Below are 24,599 nucleotides of genomic sequence, written 5' to 3' on the forward strand. Positions count from 1 at the left end.
AACTGGAACTTTTTTTTGTTAGATTTTTTTTGCAAAATAAAAAAAAATTGGACAGTTGAAAAGATTTAAATTGTTATATTATTGTCGCTGCCATAATGAGTGAATTTCCAAAACGAAGCAGCACATTTTAAAGGCTTTCAACAAAATAATAGTACGGTTGGCTTCAAAAAAAACGGGAACTGTCAGAAAAAGTTCTGTCAAATTTTATTAAATTTTTATAGTTTGAAACGGTCTTTTAGAATTTAGGTTAAAAAACTGCACTTATGTGTCAGAAATGTCAGTTATGCAAATACAAATACTACTGTCAACCAGACACAAATTGACATAAACTGACAAATTAAATTTCCAATTCACATTAGGTCAAATTTCATTTCCCGTTTTTTTTTTTAGCCAACTGTATGTATGTAGTTTATTCAATGAGTTCGTGTGTAAATTGCGCCTTTTTTCTCACAAGTGGGTCATTATTAAACGCGAGTGAAACGAGCGTTTTAAAGGCCCACGAGTGCCAAAAAAGGCCCAATTTACACACAATTTAAAGGCTCCAAATCGCTTAAAATCTTATTAGCTTGACGTTTCGTTTTGACAAGTTGTGACATTTATCAAAATCCGTTCACAGGGGAGAAAATTCTCAAATTCTGACAGTGTCGAACAAAAAAGAAATTACTCATGGAGATAATTGAAACGTAATGAAAAAGTACAAAATTGTATTGGGTGATTCAAAATGATTGTGGATAAGTATGGCAAGTATGTACGAAAATGTATGTGGCAACTGTGTAGGTAGAATAGAGTTGACATTAGTTTGACAATTCATAGTCGCGCAATTTTGAAAATTGTCAAATCAATGTTCAATGGTATAAAAAAAAATCAAAAGCATGCTCACGAAATGTCATACAAATGTCAACTCTACCCCATCCACACAGTTGCCACATAAATTTTCGTACATAGTTGCCATACTTATCCACAATCATTTTGAATCACCCAATAGAAGCAAATGACGTGACCCATAACCTAACTTTTTAAAATCCCAAATTCGCGGTAAAAAGGTGTGTTCACAAGACAAAAGTTACTAAATTTAGTAACTCTAGTTCGTCATTACAAAAATGAATTTACCATAGTTGTGGGGATAGATTTTAACGTATATCTGACATAACTGCTATTATTAAATCGTTATAATATTGAAACGAAAACTGAACGAAAGTATCAACTTTTTCGAAAGTTTTTTCCAACATTTTCAATATCTCAACAAGAAGATTTGATTCATAAAACGGCCAACTTTTTTATTTTCTCTATTAAAAAAAAACCTCTTTTGTATTACTTTCCCAACTTGACCCGTGTTCCTTTATCAAGAACTGAACAGGAACGATTCATGTACAACAAACTTTCTTTTATGGAAAAGCGTCAAGTTCACTACAACCGCCTAGCAGTCCCTGACAGATACAAGAAGTTAATTATCTGATACTGTCAGTATTGTATCATTCGAATGATTTTTTGAGCTGTCGAAAAATAATTTCTTTTCTTCCGAAGGCCGGGTTAATACAATGTCAATTTTGATGGCAAAAGCAAATGGTAGTGCGTTCATCAGAATCTAATGGCATTATAAAACCGGCATGCCGACCAATATTAATCGGCGCCATGAAATTTTTAATGCGCTAACAGGATTAAATTAATCGGCATGGTTGGCAGTCGAACATTCATCGTCGATGCAGCTAAATGTTCGTCACGTTCGCGTTCATTAGCCGCTCACGACCACCATCAACAGCACAATAAAAATAGATCCCGAGTTTATTCCACCGTCTTGAAGTGATGCATCATCTCCTGCAATTACACTGACCGCAGCGTTATGCAAGGATACCATTCTTTTTTGCGGTTATCTCTATTCAAACTTATTGGAACCGTTTAATTCGGCGAGGGACCGAAATTCGTCCAGTTTCTAATATAACGTGACGCATCACGCTCCTTATTATTATTTCTGAGCGGTGAGAAGTCAAAATGAAAGTTGGACAGTTGCAAACACAATAGCTAATTAAATCTGACAACGTCCTCGAATGAGTGGTGGTTAATCACCTTAGTTACAATTATTATGTCCTCAGCGCACACGTGCAGCCCGGATACCGTATAAGTTGGAATAAAGTTTAGACAGTCACGTTTCGGCGATGGTGTCCACATTCAATTTAATCGAATCACAATGTAGCGAGAGTGAATGTGCTCAAACGAACCTGGTTCTGCACGGTGGACGTCAGGAGATGCTTCTGGAGAACTAACGGATCTTGTTCTTTGAGGATGGCGGCGATCTTCTTAGAATCCGGCACTTTAACTTTGGGTATTTTATCACCTAGCACTAAATCCAAAACACTTTTGCTACTTTTTCTCGGTGTCCTTTGACTAGTCGTCGAGTCTCTCCTGTCCAAACTATCACCAGCGCTCAGCACCTTGGACTTATCACCGTCCGGCGAACTGGATCCACTTTTAGTCACGAATTGTAAATGTAAATCGTGTATGCGCGAATTCACTTCACCCCTTTGCGACACCACCGCTTTCAACTGTTCCTCCAGGTCGTGCTTGGCCGAGAGGAGGTTCTCCAGGTCTTCCTGCAGCCTGGAAGTGTGAACTCGTCCGGCTAAAACCTCCGCTTCCATCTCGGCCAGCCGGTCCAAGAGGAGATCCCGCTCTTGCCTCAGCTGTCGGATGTCGTCCGCCGACCCGGTGAACAACACTCTTTGAAAGTCGTTCTCCTCCCTCATGTTACCCTGTTCTCTCAGAGCCCCTTGCAACGCCTCCACCTCGTCTTTTAACCGCGTCCCCTTCCGGTGGATCACGTCGAGGAGGTTCCACAGCTCGTCTTCGGTCTCGTCCGCAGCTCCTGAAAACTGACTCTCAGCATCGAACTTAAAGGACCCGCACGAGCTGCGACTACCTGCTGCCGTAGATGGCGGAGGCGCCGTCGACGAGGCGCTGTGAGTTTCTTTGCTGGAGGTCTCCGTGCTGAATCCGGAATCTTGCACGGCGATGTCGCCGCTTTTCTTCCCGATCCTCGGCTCGTCTTTGCTGCCAAGTTTTTTCCGGACTCTGACTCCGGGCGTCCAGTCTCCCGGACGGATGGAGACCGGGATGTTGGACGTGTGATGGGAGGTCATGGTGGCGGGCGTCGAGGAGGCCAGTTTCGTTCGGAGATTCGGGAAAGTCTCGATGACCAGATCGCGGAACTCGAGGAGGGCGCCCACCTCATGCTGCAGTTCTTGCAGGGCCACCAACGACTTGGCCTGCTCGCTGATGAGATAGTGAAACGGCCCGGGAGGTTGGCGGAGTTGAAGGCAGTCCATACCCGGGCCCACCGCCTCGCCGCCCTGCAAAAATATCATTCATTCAAATACATATTCGGCAAGAAGCAAAACTGCATAAAAAAGAAAATTCTTAAAAGGGGTTTCTTCCAATGAAACTTAATAAATGATAACTATTCTTATCTTCAAGCGGTCGAAAATCCTTTGTGTATCTTTATAGAAACGGTTGAAGTGCCTTTTTTTAATATTCGTTATTATTTTCAATATCCAAATTCTTTTTCATAAAATCGAATTTCAATTATGCGTGAATGAAAATCAGTGAGCGAAAGTGAAACCTTCACCCACTGGTATTTTTTTGATAATTATGGATACAGACTCACTTTCTATGGAGGTAACGAACAAAGTATTCTTACACGTTTTTGTGGCTCTTCGTATTTAAAGTGTTTTTGCGCTTTTTAATTCATATGTAGTAAGATTTTGTGACTGTTTTTGCGGTTATTCATGTTTCGATTTATTAGAGCTTTCAGAAGCGACAGAAAATTTTAACCCATTGAAAAATAAATTATCCTGTTGTTCGTTGGTTTCCGAATTATTAGTCGTGATCCTTTAGCATTCTTAGCTTATAAAACTGCTGCGTTAACGTTGTAGAATATTGTATGTACATCATTATCGTAGTTAAGTGCATATATGGTAAGTCAATACGAAACCGTGGTACCGATATCGAAAATGCAATCGAATGCCGGGGGCTCCATACGTGAGCGCCTACAACCTCCTACTGGCAAAACCCACAGTACCTACATTCTCAACTCTTCATTAACAAATGAGCACTCTTTCAGTTATTTACGGCAGTATATCACAGATGGTCAGTAAAAAACTTGATAAAATCTTGGAAAGCGCGTTCTTTTTTCAACAGAAACGTCCATTTTTGGTCTGTGCGTTCTTCAGCACCGGTCAATTTGCATGAAAAACAAGTGGTTATTAAAAAAACATTTCATTAACAAATTTAAAATTCCGCAGCCGTAACAACTTCTAGATTATTTGTAATGGATTATGGATGTCGTCGGAATTCTGGTCGGTGACAGATATCTGAAGAATTTCTTAGCAAACTACCACAAAAAATTGTTCAAAATTCGGAAGCCTCCTTCGTTAGTGAAAAGCAGTGGGTTTGTTGAAAAATAGCGGTTCTGGTTCCACTTGACGTGTTACCAAAGCGATTCCATGTAAGTACAAACACCGCCAGGGGTATGAACATAATTGACTCGTGGTTCGAGTGCATCTAATGGTCTTCCAATGCGGCTGATGCTATCGTTTATTTGTTCTGGCTCGTGTAAGTGCAATAACTAAGGAACGATGTGTCAAATCAAGCCAATAATTTAGAAGGTAGTAAACCACAACCGTCTTGCATAACGGTGTTAAATTGGAAAAGGGTGGGTGGAAACATCTAATATGAATCGCCTACGACCGACCGTTTAATTACACGGCCTCTCTCAAAAAGTTCGATCTTCCCAGCCGTAGGTTCCAGCTTTCCCCGGAAGGCCAAAGCACACGCCTCCCACAAAGCAAAACGACAAAACAAAACCACCTGGATGCAGCTAAGTGTACTTAAATGTCATACAAGGATACGTATTTAAGTACCATGTTGGTTCGCGGTTGGCTAAATTTGGCAGAGATCGCTGTCCGTCAAGCTTTTAGTAGGAGGAATTAATCCTGGATCGGTTTCATTGTCGAAGAAAGCGACTCCATGGGAACTTTGATTAAAAAGATGCAACGAGATTTCCTTTTCCATTTCACAGTCAATAAACATACAATTATCACCATAGCAAAACGATCTATCCCAAAGCGAAGGGTCACAGTTTTACTATCGACGCAATTAATTCGTCTCACAACAACTTTCCTGCGATCGTAAAACAATCCTTCAATTATCCTCGAATATTCATTTCCACGTACAATTTGATGGCACATAAAATCCGTTCAGTTAATATCTACACTTTTCAACGTGATCGTATCACGTGACGTTTCCGATGCCAAGACGACAATAATTAGGCCAGTTTCATGGTACAATGTGAGAGTGACACTATTAGAGTTAGAGAAAAATTCAAAACCGCGACAATTACTTTTTACAATAAAAACGAAAGCGATACTGATCGCCTCTTTGTCGACAGATACACGCTTGCCATGTGTTTCCAACAAATCACGTTTTGTAGGTGTCACTTGAAAAAGGAAAAAAGTGGGTCATCGTCGTTGCAATAAGAAAAAATATGGTAGCAAAATTTACGACTTCCTATTCTCTCTGCAAAAATAAACCGATCAGAATTAATACGAAAGTATTGACCTCGTCTGCGACCTACAAGTTCAATCATAAACGCGTGGGTTGAGATTTTACAACCAGAATTAGCTTTTACATGAACGTTATTTGTACACGACGACAACGATTACGTTTAATTATTGACGTAATGCCGCCGCAGGACGAAAAGAGGAAGAATGCTCCAGACGCACTCTGGCAACGCGGCAGCACATGCGAAACGCGTAAGATTTATTTTATGGTGGCGATCTGGACGTTTTCCAAACAGTTTAAATCATGAAGATACTTAAGTCGCGTGTTAAAGTCGTCAGATGTCAAAAACGAGAAACCGGGCTGTGTTGAACTTACAACGAAATTAAACGCGGCTATTTTCTCAACAGCGAAGACGTCTAATCGAGACGATTAATTTTGTTTTAAATTCGTGCACTTCGGAATGAAAATGGTAATTTATTCATTTTCACTTTTAGTCAAGTGATTAACCCCACACAGTGTATCGAATATCTTTTAAATATTTTTACAACTCGTTTTTTAAAGGTGACGGAAAGGACGAACACCACCGCAGTTGTTTAAATTGCGAAAGTTGAGTAGGACTTCAATGACTAATTACAATTCTACCTATTGATTTGTTGTGGTAATATCTTTCGACGCCACAATTTTTTTTACGAAAAAAAACAGTGACAGATGGCAAATCTAGCACCATTCCCCCATTAACGAATCAGTCGGATGAAAGTGTACATTGTGTGTAACGTGTTCCATATTAAAATGTTTCTAATATTTTAATTTGATTACAATTCTTCCAGTTTCAACTGTTTAGAAGTTAGAGGCATTGTGTATTTGGAACAAAAAAATTGTTCTCCGACCGTTTTAAAAGAGGTTACTTTTAACACCGTTTTCTGTCACTAAAGTTGATGTTTTTGTAACTGTACAAAAAAATTACATGTTATTATTAAAGCAACACTTTTACCTCCTAGGATTAAAAGTACTTTTAATCCTTGGCTTAAAAATGTTTACTTGCAACTGATTGAGTTGATTCGAACAAAACAAAAGCCAAAACTATCTCTTTGGTAACACGAATATTTCAATAAAACGTTCCCTTTAAAATTTTAAACGTACCAATGACTTTCGTGGTTTTCATAATATGGGTCCGCTGCTTAGTTGGAGAAAAAATAGTATGTCATTCGGAATAAAAGTGGCTGTTTTTTAACTTGCAATTATTGCTCGTCAAAAAAAGTACCACTTTTAATCCTAATAAGTAATAACACAATCTAACTATACTCGTCCTTATCGAATAAATTAAAATTTTATTTTGGCCGTATAATACATAAATAGTTGCAGTGAGCGGCAAAAGTTTAGAATATCGGAAATATTTTCGTTCCCACTGTTTTTTTCGAGAATAACTTGGACAAGTCGATTTAACTTTTTCAAAAAAAATGTTGTCTACCTCTCCATTTCCGCGCAATGACTTCATCGCCATTTTTTTTTAAACGGTAACCTTCAATTTTTTGCAGTGGGATAGGCTATTAAATCGTGATTTATGCCCATGTACGATATATGACCTTTGGGCTGATGGTTCCTGCGAGTGGCAGTGAAATTCCAAATTTACCAAGATACAAAAACTTCTAAATCTGTTTAATTTAGAATTCCCAAGAGAATTTATTGAGTGGCCTGTGCGGTCTCCCAAACTCACCCCATTAAATTTTTTATGAGGTTCTCTTAAAAGCAAGGTTTACTTTAATTGGGCAGCTACAATTGAGCAACTTAAAGAAAGGGTCAAGAACAAAATGGTGGCAATTCCGCCAGACACTTTGTTGGAAGGTTTAAAAATGATCAGCGTACTACCAAGAAGAAAATATGTATGTAGTAATGAGTCAATTTACTTTGGTTGTTTATTTTTGTTGGAAGACAAAAATTTTCAAAAATTCATCTTAGACGTTCTTTTAATTTGTTGTTTTACTTTATCAATATTATTCACTGAAATCTGAATATCGAAATTCAGCCTTATGTTTTCATTTTTGAAAATCGATATCTCAGGAACTATCAGTCCCAAGGTCATATATGGCAATATGTGCAAATCGGAACTACCCTAATCCGAGTTTTTTTCAAAAAGCTCAACAGGAAGAAAATACATACGTATTTCCATGATTCCAAACTTTTGGCACTCACTGTATAGTAAATTTTGATAAATGTAATATAATTTGACCAATAATAAATTCACTCGCTAATTTCTAAACACTTTTTATCACTTTTATTTAGCATATTATAGTGTTCTGAATATTCTAAGTGTTGACTAAAGTTATAAATTAAACCAACAAAGAAACTATGTTTGGACTGTTACAGTACTCACAGTTTATTCGCAATTTAACTGAAAACCTAGGTATCGTCCTTTTGTTGAGTTAATTTATATATTTGTTTTCAAAATATGTAACCAGGCGCGATTGGTGTAATTACGAAAGATTTGAAAATAATGACCACATTAACTACCTTCACTGTCAACTTCAATATGTGCAGGTCCTTTCAGTGCAAATATTATAAAGGTGCGTAAACAGAGTCAACAATTTTTAACCATGCTGTAAACACCATAAAGAATGTTCAAAAATGATTGTCACAGGGTTTATTTTCGGCTACGTAAAAACGCTAGTATTAGCAACTCAAGATAAACATTTATGTATAAATTATTATTTCTCGGGTTCAACCCAGGTCAAAATTCTCCCTTGATAAATAAAACCAAGACACCAAATTTACATTGTTTGTTTTTCAAGGTACAAATATATGAGAAACGCAGCTGCCAGTAACTAAATATGTAGCGTTCTGTTGCGTATGACGATCTTATATGTAAATTTTTTGACGTACCGCTGCAAGATCAAAAAACTGGGTCAACATGTTAACTGCCGAATTTAATAGCGTATAGAGTGATTAACGGTTAGTTTGTTGATGTTTTGGAAGTTCTAACATTTCAATACTTGTAAGTGTAAGGCAATATCCATTACTGCGATCTTGACGGCAATAGTAGTAAACAAACTCGACGAACACTGGCAATAAAAAAATCCTAATTTCGAAACTGAATCTTTTCTGATCACAAAATATTTATAAACCATTGTTTCATTATCAATTATGACGGCAATTCCAGATGATTATCTATTTCAGGCGATTGTAGCAAATTTTAATTTCATTGCTGTGTAGATAATTGTGATCCCATTGATACACGTAACCGAATTGGTATTTTACCTTGACTACATATCAAAATCTTAATTACCCACAAACATGCTCCAACCTGTTTTGTTAACGTGATCTCATTTTACATCGCAACATTATATTGTAATTAGGTAATTCAGTCAAAACGCATTTATTTTTCAATCCTACGAATAGAACACCGATATAAATAAGAAACGTGATAATTTGATTAGTTGATAGTAATCTTTATATCCCGTTGATAAAAGGTAATAAAATGTTAATACTAGGACCATACAAATTAGGCTTCAGGTTATTTTTTCCAAACATACTAGAAAGGTCACTAACTTTTCGATGGGAATTATGCCGGAAAAATTACACACATACACACCCACAACTATTTACGTACTTAACCCATGTGGCAACCAAATGATTAAGTGGTTACTTAAGTTAGTTTCTTTGCACGTACAGTTAGTTAGTCGGGGAAAAAATCTAAATTTGGTTTAAAAAAAATAGATACACGTTCGCACTACAAAAATACACACCACGTTGTAGCAAATCCTCATCGGCCTGGATCACTACAACAATACGGATTTACAAATGCACATGTAAGAATCATCAGTCATGGCAGACATAACACTATAAACAGATGATTTTGTAAAGAACGAGGTTGATGCCCCCCAAACAGCAAAGCACTGATCATGATCACTCTGAAACGGCGGCATGACGGACGACAACTGAAACCGGAGAGAAAAGCGAGCGAGGAGGTAGCGCAAAATCTTCACCGCGAGTAGTAGAGGTAAGTACCAAAAGCACTCTTCGCCGAGTACGAAGAACGCTGGTAATATAACATATTTGAATTATCAAGTGGGAGATAACGAAGCGGGAGGACTAATCAACTGGCTATCAAGGTGTTGACAAATGGTCGTAACTTATCAGTTTTTGTCATTCAAAAATTGCAAATTAAGGAGTGACGTGTCGGCCTGAAACAAGGCGTAAAATGTGCAACGTAACTTCTGGTTCTTCTATATTTGCAACGATTTTTTATCTCGACGCTTAATAACTCTTCGCCCACGTTCGAGTGCAACACTCGCTGAAGGATGTAAGGCATAATAAATTAAACGATTTTCTATCGATAACTTTGTAACTTGTTATTCTGATAGAGGTTATCGAAAGCAGACGACTTTAGGGATACTCTCTACAAAATAAACAGATGACTCATGAATGCGCGATAACATGGAAATGCATTTAAAATTATGTAGGGGTTATTCGTATTCAGAGGAAATACAGACTTTCGTCCGAGTTTAGCATTTTTCTGTTCTTGTTATGCAGATTTCTAACCTTGATGTAGTTACTTAATTTTTCTGGTCGTTTTCTTCAGTGACACGGCACATTTATAAAATGATTCATGGATCTATTTATCTCCGCTGAATAGGTTTAGTGCCGCATCATAAAAATACTACAGGTACATACATCAGCCTGTAAGTGGATATTGTAATCGTTAATCTTAAATTTTAATAAACACCTGTTTAAATCTCGACTTGTTTGTGCGAGTGAAAATCGTACGGCACGAGCTGACAAATGACAAAATAACGAAACGAAACTCGTGAAACTTCTCGGTTTAGTTTTAACTACTGATTTGGATCCTGATCTCTAATAACCAGCAATCTTATCTGTAAATTAAAATTGTATTGTTTCCGCTACACTGTCATTTCGAAATAATTTCAGAACTTGAATGGCTGATTTCGGAATGATTATAGTAATATTTTTGAGGGTACACTCTAAATGATTAATTGTGAGAACTGCGCAATTATCCTTTGAACTTGGATCTCAAAAAACAGTGTACTGGCAATCTCATACATTGTTACTATTAGTATTGTGCTTTTATCAAGGCTGGAGAAAAATGGAAGCTTTTACTGCAGTGCTGTTTTCGCATGACCGCTACCACAAGCGGGTTTCTTTGAAAGCGAACCTAACCGAAGCTCCGACTGAACAGAATCACCTCGAAGCGGTAATAAAACGAAAATGCATTTGCATATGCACAACATGTCACAGGTCAATTATACCTCAAAGACAAATTTCTTTTGTCTCGGTCGTTTTATCGACGGATCCATCTCACTTTCTTTTTTCTAGGTAAAGGATTTAATCGAGTCGAAAGCTGTCGGCAAAAGACTTCGCCTCGCGTGTGAAACATCGAAAAGGTCACGTTTTTTTTTTTTTCAAAAAATTTCAGGAGTGGAAATCGACGATCGCGGTAATAAACCCACCAGAATGGTTTGAAAGCGTGCCCACGGTGATTCCAATTATGCGAATCTCTTTGTGTGGAAGATTACGGAAAAGTGTTTTCTTCACGCAACTCACGGACGATCAAATTCAATGTCAAATCCTCGTAGAGGACGTCTCCTTGACCAGCTCAATTGTTCGTTTGATTTTTTTTCTAAGTCACGCAATTATCAGGCATCAGTTGTATAATGTTTATTTAATGTTCCACCTACAAACTGAGGATAATAACTTGATACAAAACCGAAAGCCACGAGATGGCACACCACGTGTGTAGGCCAAGACTAATGATCACCCTCCTTCGCAGCATCTGTTCTTAATTTTATTTAAATTGCAAAGGAAATTAGTAAATTATACGTTCCGATCGTCGATGCAATTAGAATCGTACCGCGGCATCGCTCACCCATTCACGAAACCCTAATTATTTCAAGGCAAAACTAGAATACCGTCATGACTGAACAATCCATATACGCAATTAAAACTGTCAGGATAACGCGAACGATCCTCTTGAACCAGTTGTGAATTGCATTGGAACAAAGTTGATGCGACCGCCTTCCTAGTTGATGAAACGCCGTTAATCTAACGAGCAAAATTTAACCTCTTCAATCCCTCTTCTGGCGCAAACTATCCGCACCTGCTTCGCTGCAGACGCGATTAACTACCTCACAATTAAACTAATGGTGGTTTCGAGTACTTGCCATGTGGTTTGGCAATTCATAAAGATCAGGAAATGCATCTGAGTAGACGATTCAACAACAACTGTTGCTCGTTACTCTCATTCCGAATCATTACAGCAATGACGTAATGACGTATGTGCTACACTCGATAGTACCGATCGTGTTAATGTTTACATAATTATCAACTATGACACATTCGTCAATCTCTTCCGGAAAAGTCTGGTGCGACGACGATCATCAATCATCGCTTCACTCCAGTCGACGCAATTTTTTCCTGCGTAGGGCGCAATCATTTTCAGATTAAGTCAAAGATATTGCGGAAACGCCCTAATTACAAACTACGTCATCGCCTTGCTACCTATAGCAAAGATTGATCACATATATCATATATCTCTTCGTCCAGGTGGAAGACGAAAGTATCTCGGTTAACCAAGAAATCCACACTGGGGGAGCTTAAAAAATATATATCCGAGTGAAAGATATTCTCTCATTAGGTGTAACATACCATTTGCCACAGTTTACGATCGAAGCTGTTATTACCAATAAACGGCGTCGAAGAGTGTTGATGAATTCCGCGTGGAAGTCAATTCGAAAGTTTCTTATTGTCTACTTCCTTTGATCTAGATTTTAAACGCGCGAGTACTTGGAAGACTTGGAAATCACCTCAATTATGAAAAATTTTGAAGATGCACAATCTTCCACTGCAGCTTACAAAGGAGTACGATTTGAATATTTTCGATTGGACTTTGTTTGGAGCCAGCGTAGGTGCTACCCGTTTATTAATATGCAAATTCGACACCCACTATGACAAAAAAGGCTCGAAACTCTTACAGGTACATCACTTTTCTGTATTTCGGATCTAACTACTCATCGTTTGTGATTGTTCCACCGATTTTGATAATTGCATGTTATTAAACTAACGAGCCTATTTACCAACATGACACAGTTTATTGTCTGAAGTAATCACAACAAAACAATCGATTAATTCGCGGGTGTTTCTGACGAGACCCATCAACCTTCGTCTACCCGATCCCATGATTACGTACACTTTTCTGCAAGAAGTTCGAGGTCATGAAACTTCGTTATTTACCGGCAACTTAAACTGAGTGAGTCAGCAGACTCCCTGTTTTCCTGCAATTCAGATCGTGCAGAACAAGATTTGCTTTTATTCTCGCATCGGCAATGGTAAACGTTCGGACAAAAACTCCATTTGTGTTTGGGCCTCTTTTAAAAAAATAATTGATGCAATATAACTCGCCTCTATTTACGTGTATTCCATAATAGAGATATTTAAACGGTACCGGATATTTTTAGAAGCAATGTAAAAAAAATGGCGGATTTTGATTGGTGAGATAAAGTAACCGTACCCTATTCATCATCAATTTGAGCCAATCAAGCTAAATTACTTTCAGTTGACGTGCATAATAAATTAGTAATTATTAATCTGCGGGGATAAAATACCAAGCCTGATTGCTTATCTCGGTTCTCGATTGTGAATGTTCATCGCCGGATGGCGAAGGAAACGAAAATGAAAACACAACTGCATTAAACTAACAAGAGGACTGTCACAGAATGCTTGAACGCATTATGATTTACTTTCTATAAGACTAATTATAATGATCTTGCAATAATCAATCTTTCGTGTAAGCTGATGAATTACATAGAAACGTCAGGGTTCTTTGATACGCTCTACGAGGTACGTGCGTGTTAATATTAACACTTTATCACGAGTACTTTCCTTCTGGTCCATTTTTCCAAAAGTGATTTATGGATGAGGAACAGGAACGTTTTTAAGAACAAATGTACTTTTCTCCGGTGAACATGTGCCAAAATGAGTTTCCGCGTTTTATCATTACAAATTAGCTAAGTATTTCGCGAAAGTTTGGTCGATCGCTGAAATTTGTAATGAAACTAATCGACCACTAATTACTGTTCCTGATCTGAGTGTCGGGTGAAAATACTTCGGATGGAACAGACGACTGACTTTCAGCAGACAGCGGCATCACGTACAGATGTTTAATAGTCTGCGAAGCAGTTTGGAAGCACAGAATTCCAAATATAGCATCATAAATCGCTAGAAGCCATCACCCGCAATGCTAGCTCAAGTTCGCGGCCTTGCATTCTAAAATTTGCATATACTTAGAAACTGGAACGTACTGATTGTGAGTAAAAATACAATCAGTGATATCACACACATGCAAATCTCCACAAAATGGAACGCGATCTGATTTCACCAATTTCAGTTTCACAATCGAAATTGGTTCATGCATTGTACGCAACTCTTCTAAAAATGTATCTCCACAGAAACTGAAGTAATACTGAAAGTGACTCCGATCACAATACGTTGTAATTATTTTGCTGCAGATATCGAAAGAACAGACTGGAACCGAACACCGTTCTTAATAAAATTGCCACTCATTAAACTTTAACCCGTCGAGCGTCGACTTTTCCTGACAGACTTTCCGCTCTCTCGAAAAAATGTAACAAATTGATAGCGCATTAGTGCATACCTTACCGGTAAAATTGCAACATGTAATAAACGGTTATTACCTGCAATAAATGTGCTATATTACTACTGTATTTCGAGTATCACCGCGGGCCCGTTAAATGCAACAACGCAACTCAAACAAAAAAAGCCTCGAAAATGCCAACTATAAAATTAAGTAACGAAACCTTTCACGGCATTGAATTAATTTGACCGTCCACTTATTGTTAATATCGGGCGTTCAAATGAAATCCTGGGCTGGGAAGGCGTTGGAAACCGTCAGTTGTTTTGCTTTAGCTTTTTTAAAGTGTAAACAACTTGTGTAAAAAAATTTTGGTTTTTTCTTTTTCCATCCATTCTTAACTAAAGATTTAAATTTACCGCACAAAACTCAAATTTGGCAAAGCAGTGTAAATCAGGCTTTTCATGACGTCGCTTACGAACTACCACGCGAACTCCTCGTGACTACTCCACTGGTTCGCCGCGCCAACTATAGCAACAGAGGAATTCTTCGATAGCCTATTTGATCCGCTAAATTAAGGAATTGCCTTAAATTATTTATCCGCCGTAATTGTAGGCGGAACCGTAATTAAATAAACTTGTAATGGGTTATAGAAAAGATAGCATCATTCAATTAAAAATGGGAAAAGTGACGGGCGGATTTGTGTTTTGATTGAGAATAATCGTCGTACACTTAAGAGATTAAACGATAAATTTGATTAATTTTGTTTTGGAGTGTGATCGCTGATTTATGTTTTTGGAAAACGAAATTGAAAATGAGATTTTGTAATTTCACTTTGTAATAATCTGTACCATTAAGAGGAAAATCTTGAAAGTCAAGCCCGAGTAACCCTCGTTGATCGGACAATGCCTTTGCAAGACGTGACATGATATGCAAGAACATAATGCAACATTACCATGCCGTATCATGTATGACAAGTAAAGTATATAAATAACAAATACATTCACTTCAACAGATGCACTTTATCTTTCTTTAATGGAATTATATCATTTCTTTAAAAGGAAAAATGATAATTACAGATCATTAGATAATAGGTTTCAAGCTCAATTTAGAACCATTCGTCGTTGTAGAATCAATTTACAACAGGAATTGAAAGACGGAATAAGATGAGAAAATGGCAACTCGACAAGTGCAATAACGAAATCATCTGAACCCTGAAAAATAATACAACTCGCAATAACGAAAATAACTGGATGAATGTTTGATTCAAATTGGATCCGAAAAATATAGCTTCGATATCATCAAGTGGGGGAATTAGATTAAATTAAAAACGTATCGTTTTTCCTTTCCGCCTGAATTTTATTTTACATCGTCTGCAAAATTTAGCCACCTGATCGCTAAATAGTCAGCGCAACTTACAACATTCTGCATTAAATGAAGTCGTCTCTACACAAGAACTGTTACAAAAGATCCATTTTACGCAATGAGAACGTTTCCATGGTAATTTTATATGGACAATTGCACATCCACATCAATTATATAACTAATTAATTAACCCAATTAACGTCCAACAATGACTCAAATTATGACCTACTGAAATCTGCTGTGATAGTGTAGGTCACGAGCCAGCTCTGTCGATTCAATTAAGTGCAAGATTCAAGGGTGGATTGAATAGCAAACAGATCCTTCACGAAACCGGATGTTCCGGAAGCAACAAACTTTCACTCCACCAAACTCACATCCATTACAGGATAATTTGATGAGATTAAGACGTGACTTCCAGGATCAAAATCCGGGCCCGGTGTCGAACGAACGGTGCCACATTCTTCATCCGATCCGTTGCCAAACACGCGTCGCTCTTTTAATAGAATTCTGCGAGCTTTAGGAATCGCAGAGGCAATTGCGATCAAACTGAAAACATTTAATTAGCAGATAACGCAATTTTTGTTGCACAATCCAATTACGTGTGGCAATGGTGTCGCCCAGCGAACTAATTCGAGTAATTATCTCCAACTATCCCGGCAGTGTCGATCAATTCAACAAATCTGACGTTTAAATTGTTCATGCAAATATACCTATTGATTATTTCCTCACGATACTGAAAATTTCACGGCCCTTTTATTATACAATCGAAGATTACTGCATGAAGATAGAGTGGGCGGCTCTTGACTGGGCAAGCAACGCATTAGTAAATTGCTTCGATTACCTATCTTTCCGCAAACCGTGCGATTTGAAATGGATTGATTTGTTCCTTACCACGATACAGAGAGCCAGGGCAGGACTCGCGCCCGACCGACTATCAACAATAAGTAACACTTTTCACCTACGTTTATGATTTCTATCGTTGCCATAAACGGACATGCTGAAGACACCGCGGAATATGGCGACACAATAAGATTTGAATCTGGTGTTTGAAGATTATGTGGGCAAATAAAAGGCGAGATTAAATCAAATTGGTACTTGAACGAGGAAACTTGCCACGTAATCCATTCTTTGGTCTTTAAATCTGCATTGTCTACCGCTTTAAGCAACGAGATTAAGAGGCGGGTTGTGCTTCAGAGTTGAAGGAATAATTACGGAAGACCGAGGTTTTTAAACACCAGTCAACTTAAAACACCACTGTTTGGCTTCTTTAACTGTACACGTACTCACGTATCACATTAATTCCAGTGTAGAATTTCTGCTGAAAATTGATCAATTAAAGTCGAGGATTATTAAAAAATCATTATCCGTGATATTCAATGACCGAATTAAGTAACAAAACCTACAACACTGGTAGATAATTAACCACACATTTGCAATCATTTTGTAATACTCTATGTGAATATTAATAATTGAGAATGTTTTGCCCAATTGTCAATTTCCACGTAAATTGAATCAAATGAAATCAATGCTATATAGCATTATTGATTTTTAACATCTTAAATTAAACCAGAAACTAATTTGCACATGACTGAGTTAAAAAAAACTGAAGTCACATCTGATGTGTATTGCGCAATTATTACAAAAGAGAAATTATTGTGGCAAATTTATATAACAAGCTAATCGGAACTGCGAAAATCACCTGACGGAAAACCTCAAATTATCAGTTCAATAGTTACGAAAATTAATCTCAATAGCTACAAAAATATTCCCGATGTGATTTCAAAACAGTTGAGTGAAAGCGAGCGTTATTTGGTATTTTTTCCATACTAATCTTCGTCCATACTGGCGCAACCAATTTATAAAGAGTATGTAGGTGTATAATCGCAACTTCATTCATTTCTACAAAACTCTGTAGATCGATAAGCGCATTGAAATCGAAAGCAATTACAATTGTTTTACCTTCACCAAACAACTGTGTAATGTATCTTGAAAGCTGAAATTTAGAAAAGGAACCTTCAACCTAGAACTTCTTAAATCAATTCGCATTTTAAAATGTATCACCCAGTATACCACTTTTTGCACGACGTAATGTATTTAGTCATTTGATCGTAAAAAATTATGCAAAAAGACACAGCAAAACAGGAAACAACAGATTTTTCTTCTTGACCATAACATCGATAAATAGTTTATAACCGCCAACGTGATATATTGTAAATATTAACATGAAATAAATAAATGTATTCACTTTACTTTATTGTTGTTTATTGTTCCTTTGACACATTATTCAATTTTACAATTCCACCATCAATAAATTAACATGGTACGCTGTGCTTTTACTTCAAAGGTCGTACAATACCAAAATATGTATATTTTAAATACTCTTCATTAAAGGCTATCGGGTGTTCATTTACATTTCTCCTCAAAGTTGTCGTTGAAGAGTCGATTGTGAACGCACCACGGCTTACTTTGAGGAGAAATTTAAATGAACGCCCGATACTTCTATTACGTACAAATATTAATCTCAAATATTTAAACATTCTCCATATTGTTAAAACAGTTGTCGGCACCTTCATTACCAGCAGTAATTAGTGGCTCAATTTACACCACAAAAACTTGACAAGGGTTCAAAGGAATCTAATTTCAGTCATCACATTTTAATGATTTATAAATTAATTTAAATAATCGTTACGTCTCCTGTTTGTCCTGTTGATTTTGATGGGACTAAAAACAGTACAAGGTGTAACCTTGCGGATTTCCACGTGTTTCCTTTGAAACCAAAGCTCAAATAAAGCTCCGAGAGCACAGACCCGATGTTTTGACCTAAACGGAAATGTCTACATGACTGTGCTTCAAATGACCATTTTGACAGTAGTTCACCGCTTCAACGTGTTTACCATGACAATCCTCCAATTCCGGCCCCGTATTGCAACAACAATCGTAGAGGTCTAAAATGACGAATTAATCTAAATGTCAGCCACGGGGTGTTATACATTTCTTGTCGAGCTTCTGGTTTATGAATGTGAAACAAGTGTTTCGTTATTGTCAGTGAAATGATGCGGATACAAACCGGTACCATGTGTCATTTGTTGAAGAAAAGTGGGCACCTCGACCGCAACGTGCAAAATCTAATAAGTTTTAACGACGCCATGTGAGTTTTACGATGCACTAACGACTGATTAAGTTCGCTATTGTAATTGAGTTCCGATATTATATTATACATTTGAAATTTTCATAACGTTAATGCGAAGAGCAAAAATTAACAACCATTCATTTCGAATTTCTCCATTTAAAATAATGTCGTGAAACTGTCACAGAGTTAATTAAAAAAATAATTGTGTTCTCGCGATTTTTTACACTTTTCCTCCATTTTCACTTGGTCACACTCTTACTCATCGGAAGTTGTCTACAATCAACGCAAAAAGTGTCAACAACGGAAATGACATTACTACATACATCACGTTCGCATTTGGTTATAATGGGACGTGTGAGTTGCATACACATTTTTACTCAGGAAGTGGAAACTTTATTTGGTATTAATTCGACCAACAGCTGTATCAAAATACGAGATTTTTGCTTTCGCTTTCCGTGGCCACAATCAAAAAAAGATTGAACCATAAATCAAAATAATGAGTAGAAGGTGAGAACATTGTTACTTTTTTACAATCAACATTCAAGATTATCTTTTTTAATGCAATTATCCTTGTCTCGGAGCTTGTTTATAACAGGATATAAAAGCGACAGGTCTGCTGTTTTTACTCCGATTTGTATTAACAGGGATATGATTAATTCGACATACGGCAGCAACAACGTACACCTACAGAATCTCATACGTCTGAAATCTAATAAAATGCAAATTTCACGCTGTAATTACACTCCACTTGGTTTCGTGCTGCAAACGCTACATTGCGACTTTATGCAACAAAGGTGGCATCAAAGCTTAATTTTTTATCAGACACCTCCGCCGCACAGACTTACGCGGATCATTACATAACAATATTAAAACCAAACTGCAACTGAAAGTCAAAAGTGGGAATACATTTCTCTTGCTCTGTTAGAAAGTTCGAATGATCGCTGATAGAGGCGAAGAGCTCTATCGAATTTATAAAATGAAAAACTTGACCTCAATGTCGGGATTTCACAGAAAACTTAGTATTCATTACAAAAACATGTTAATTTATTCTATCGATAGTAATGGTTATGATTTTGTGGAAGGCTTTCTATTAATTGTGCGGTTAACAATGAAGGAAACATGGTGCCATAAAAAGATAAAGAAAAACAATAACTAATATGTAGTTAAATATAAGAATTTTCTTGTAACAGATTAACAGGAATGTGTTTACTAACTGTTCGGCAACATTTTCAGAATTGCTGGCTAAATTTAGGTTAATTTTTATCTAAAAATCTGTTCAAACGTTTCGTTCTTACTCGTAGTTTCACTCTTCGATCAATTTTTCACTTGTCTGTAACTCTAAACGGAAACACGAAGTATGATGATGGTTTACGCAACGCGTTAATGCTGATATGAAACCGTAGCTGACTAAATCCTCTCGTATTCTATCTTAGACAGGTTACTTTCTATCTGACCAATTGACATGTTAAATGAGGCATTACAAAATCATGATAACAATGATCATTGTTAATTTGTTCAAACAATGGTTAGACCTGCGAGGTACTTTGCGACATGTGTCGTGATATTTAACCTGTCACAGAAAAAGCACAATAGACAATCAAGTGAACAAAACTACTAGCCCAATTATTGCAATCCACCAAAGCGGAAGCTTTATCGCTGCAAATGTAACGGATCATCGGAAATTAAAAAAATCTGCACGAACTCTCCTTCGGTAAGTATCCGGATATCTACAATTTTAATGAAGGAAAGTTTCTTTGCTAAAAAGTCTAGATATTTAACCAATTACACGCAAAAGCAAGTGCCGCAAAAACTGAGATAATTATTATATACATATTTGAAAATTGTTTTTGCGTTAGATTTACCATCAAATCGCGATTACGAATGGACACAATAACATCATCAGATTCTCGACGGTGCAATTATCTGTTTCCTCTTTTTAATTTTTAACACTAGACGAGGAAGGCAAAAAACATTATTTCTGGTCACGTGGAAACTGTTTCACAACTGTAATTCTTTGTCATCCGTTGTTACGTGAGCAGATCAACATCATGACTGAGCAGTCATTGTGCTTCATATAACTCTTATTCGAAACTAGACTTAATTAACATTTGACACAGAAGAAATGTCGGGGAGACCAATTAAAAAAATAAAACGGAAACTTAGGTAATAGTTTATTTTAATAATTAAGAAACACTGTCATTTTTGAAACGATTGTCTCGATAAATTTTAGGAAAGCAAACTGGAAGTTCCTCCTCCACTCTTTCGAATCGTGCATGTAGTAGCTTCTGTTCAACTTTCAATTTTCCACCCCGTAATCCTCCAGAGTTCACACGGGTCTGATGCAGTAAAATAGCTCACATCTTAACAAGAAATTAATTTCAACGGTCAAACGTGATCCTGAAACGGAATGTTGTCTTAACATCGCTTCTAACTTAACGATCTGACCCCAGGTTCATATTATAATTTTCTGTTTTATGTTCACACATGTGACCATGCAACAAACGCAATAGAAATAAGACATTTTCACTGTAGAAATTGTTTTGGGCGTTAACCTGATCGTTTCCGTCAAAAATTTAAAACGTCGGATTTAAGACACGGAAAAAATGGAAAAACGACGCCATACCAATTATTATGTGAAATAATGATTTCACTTTATTTGTTGACGCAACTTACATGTGTGAACAATTATAAATTAACATTTCCCGCGTCAGGAAAAATCCAATTGAACAAACACTTCCTAGTCGTGGAAATGTAGGCAGGTGAGTTTCCCATTAAATGCATTAGCCGCTTCTACAGTTTCCTTCCTACTCTTTGATCGAATTACATCCTTAAACAAGCAAACACGCACAATTAATGCTTTCAGCCCCACGTTTCATCTCTTTCACTGATTTCCGATTAACCTTCTTACGGTTTCAATTCTAATTCGATCAAAAGAGGATGGTAGAAAGTAAAATGACCAATTCTTTCCTCCACTTTGCCTCGTGTTGCACTATAAATTGCAACAATTTAATAATTTTCATACTCTTTACACTAGATTCTATTTACGCTACAATTAAATATGTAGAGCAGAATATCCAACAATAGCTGCGAGCTGCATACGATCAGATGGAAAGCAGAGAAATTACCACAAAAACTACTAAAAAACGATACGTATCACATGGACGATCACAGTTTCGTTTATTTGGAGAGGATCTCAACAATTAATTATAATAAACTGTCACTTTTCTAGACGACAGAACCGAGGAAATGTTAGAACTTGGTTTCTATAACAAAGCAAAAACATAATGCGCATACATATTGATAGCAAAGTATTCATTAAGCCGCAATTAACTCCACAATAATTATCACCTATACTTTGTTCGTTTCTTTGTGAGGTATTTTCATAAAATGCACTCTTTTTTTTTTAGCTATAAACCATCCGATTACCACGGTAAGTGAAACGGCGATCCGGTCCAGTTATATACAATGAAAATGTTCGATTGTAAGAAAGTAAAATCGTATTTATCTGAAATAAAACCTGGAAGAATTTTTTGCAAGTTGAAAATTTTCTCCACGTATTAATTGCGTAATAATTATGCAAATCATAACACTTCTAAATTAATTAAGTCAAAAGCTTAAACTTATACATGTTGTCGTTAATTACTGATTAACAGTAATATTGCTTGTTAGTACTTCCTCGACTGACAATTATTAGCATAACAACCACTGAAATGAAGTAACTAACCATTTGCATCATTAAAAATGTAAATTATACATCAATACGTGGTTACATAGATTTAACTGTATTCCGTAAGTATGATTATCTGGAATCCTCGATTTTCTTTATTAATATATTTAATATGTAATTATCAAATGATACGTGGGAGAATCTCGATAAATAAACATTTTGTCAGAAGTAATAAGTACTCACATAATTTATTTATGTTCAAAGCAAAGAGTATTATTTTAAAAGGTGCTGTTTCAATTATAATTTATTGATAACGTTTCCTTTGGTTTCTAATAAATTTTGATAAACTGGATAGTTCTCAGGTGGTCGGTTATGCTAAGAAAAGAAAGTTGCGTTGAACAAGTCGTAAAATTGAATAAAATGGGTTGAAAACCCATTTATTAGATCTACAAATAAATACAAATGCACACCTTGGTCTTAAGCAGTTTCACCGGATGTCAAAAAGGTTAAAGTTGGACGTCTGTACAAATTCAATACTGTAAATGGACAAGAATACTCATATACATATTAGCATTGGTGTGGCAGCATAAGTAAAAGCGAAATAACGCAACAAGGCCTAATTTACGATTATTGAATAAAGCAAATGGTAAAAACGTAATCTGGGAATTGTTTTTAAGGTAAAAGATATGAAGCTGTCAAATTGCAATGCGCTAATAAAAAAAACTATTTGTGAAAGCAATTCAGAGTAACACAAAAAACTTCGAACAATTTATCTCTTTGAGGGGCTAAGACGCTGGCACTAAAGGTGTATAATAGTGACAGTTAGAAAAATAACAACAAAGAACAGATACCCACGTGTCTTACGTGTTAGGATTATGAAGTTTGTTGAATTAATGTTCACTAAAAGAAATTTGTCTATGTTTCTATAACCATTAGGACGTTCGGAGCGTTGACCATATTTGTTTGGACACAAGTGGGAGGATCATGTTCAAATGTGTAAGGCAAAAAGACTTAACTGTTAATAAGTAGTTTTATGGTAATTCGAGCAATATAATAAGTTCCGAATAAAAATATAAAATTTATATCCTGATACAGCTACCTACATAATTTTTATATTTTCCAAAGTAGAATCGTAAATTCAAAACCGTTTTCTGCACGCCATTCGTGTCGATATAAATAACGTTCGTTGCAAATAATATTTTAAGACTAGATTATTTCAACAACGAATAATCAGGACTTCAATTTATCGAAAGGTATTCCACAGCAAAATTTCATAAATCTTTTTCGCCCAATTTTATTTCAACAAAATACAATTCTGCGTTATCAAAAATAATTATGAGAACTTATCCTCTTGGATAGCCTACTTGCCTAGTTCGATACGTGAAAGTTTATGTGTCTACTGGCAATGGGTAGAAGACGAAGTCGAATCACTCACCTATAACAATAAAACAAAATTAATCAATTCATTAAGGCCGAGGAAAAAATAAAAACAAAAATGAAACGAGGTTAAATGACCATGATCTAGTAATCCTCCAATCAGTGATGTAAAGCAACCGACTATCAAACATCAGTCTGATTTTTAAAATGATTTTATTCAAAAAAAAGTCAGGTGAATCACTCTTATTCGCAAAACGAGTCAAGTGTGCTTGTCAACTGGATTTTGACTGATGGCCTAACACTACAATGTTACGCTTTAGATTAACCTGGATGATGTATGAGTATTCTGGATAATAATATCACGCTGTCTTTCAATTTCACTTTGACATGCAAAACTGGATTTTTTACAGCAGATTGACTTAAGGATAAATGAAACGAGTAATAATGAAATGATACTAACAGCCTGGAACAGACCTTGTCTGTATCTCAAGAGTTTAATTGTTTGTCTGCGCGCCATATGTTGCAATGAAAATTGAATTGACAAAGCATGACTCGAGGTACAATCAGCCTTAACTGTCTGTATAACTCGCCAATTTCAGGGAATTTTACCTCATAACTAATTTACTGTCAAAACCATCTAAATTTCAATGTCTCCATTTTTTTAAATTCAACGTTTAGCAAATACTGGAAGTTTTTGTGTCAAAATTGTATTTATCTGGTGTATCCAGATACAGTTACAGACAAAAATCAATTGTCACTACACAAATACCTAAGATTGAAACCAATAATAGCCGACGTGACAAACAACAGTTTCGTTTTATGAATTCTAGAAACCGCAACTCCGAGAAAAATGATTTTGGGAATTACGTAGTTTTAAAAAACGGAAATACAGTTAGGTTTATGTAACA

General features: G+C 36.5%; 1 protein-coding gene across 9 annotated transcripts in view; it reads right to left on the reverse strand.

Moving 5' to 3' along the window:
- jvl (javelin-like) overlaps positions 1-24,599 on the reverse strand; it is a 44,474-nt gene that overhangs the window by 7,257 nt on the left and 12,618 nt on the right. For 6 of the 9 annotated variants that reach the window (XM_069052573.1, XM_069052572.1, XM_069052571.1 and 3 more), the window contains one exon: positions 2,217-3,344. In XM_069052573.1, coding sequence (XP_068908674.1) covers positions 2,217-3,344 — 1,128 coding nt within the window. Of the gene's footprint in view, positions 1-2,216; positions 3,345-9,293; positions 9,523-23,682; positions 23,750-24,599 lie in introns of those variants that run through there. The other 3 variants (XM_069052576.1, XM_069052575.1, XM_069052574.1) reach the window with 3 other exon arrangements.

This window comes from Tenebrio molitor, chromosome 7 (genome assembly GCF_963966145.1).
Source record: "Tenebrio molitor chromosome 7, icTenMoli1.1, whole genome shotgun sequence".
NCBI lineage: Eukaryota > Metazoa > Arthropoda > Insecta > Coleoptera > Tenebrionidae > Tenebrio > Tenebrio molitor.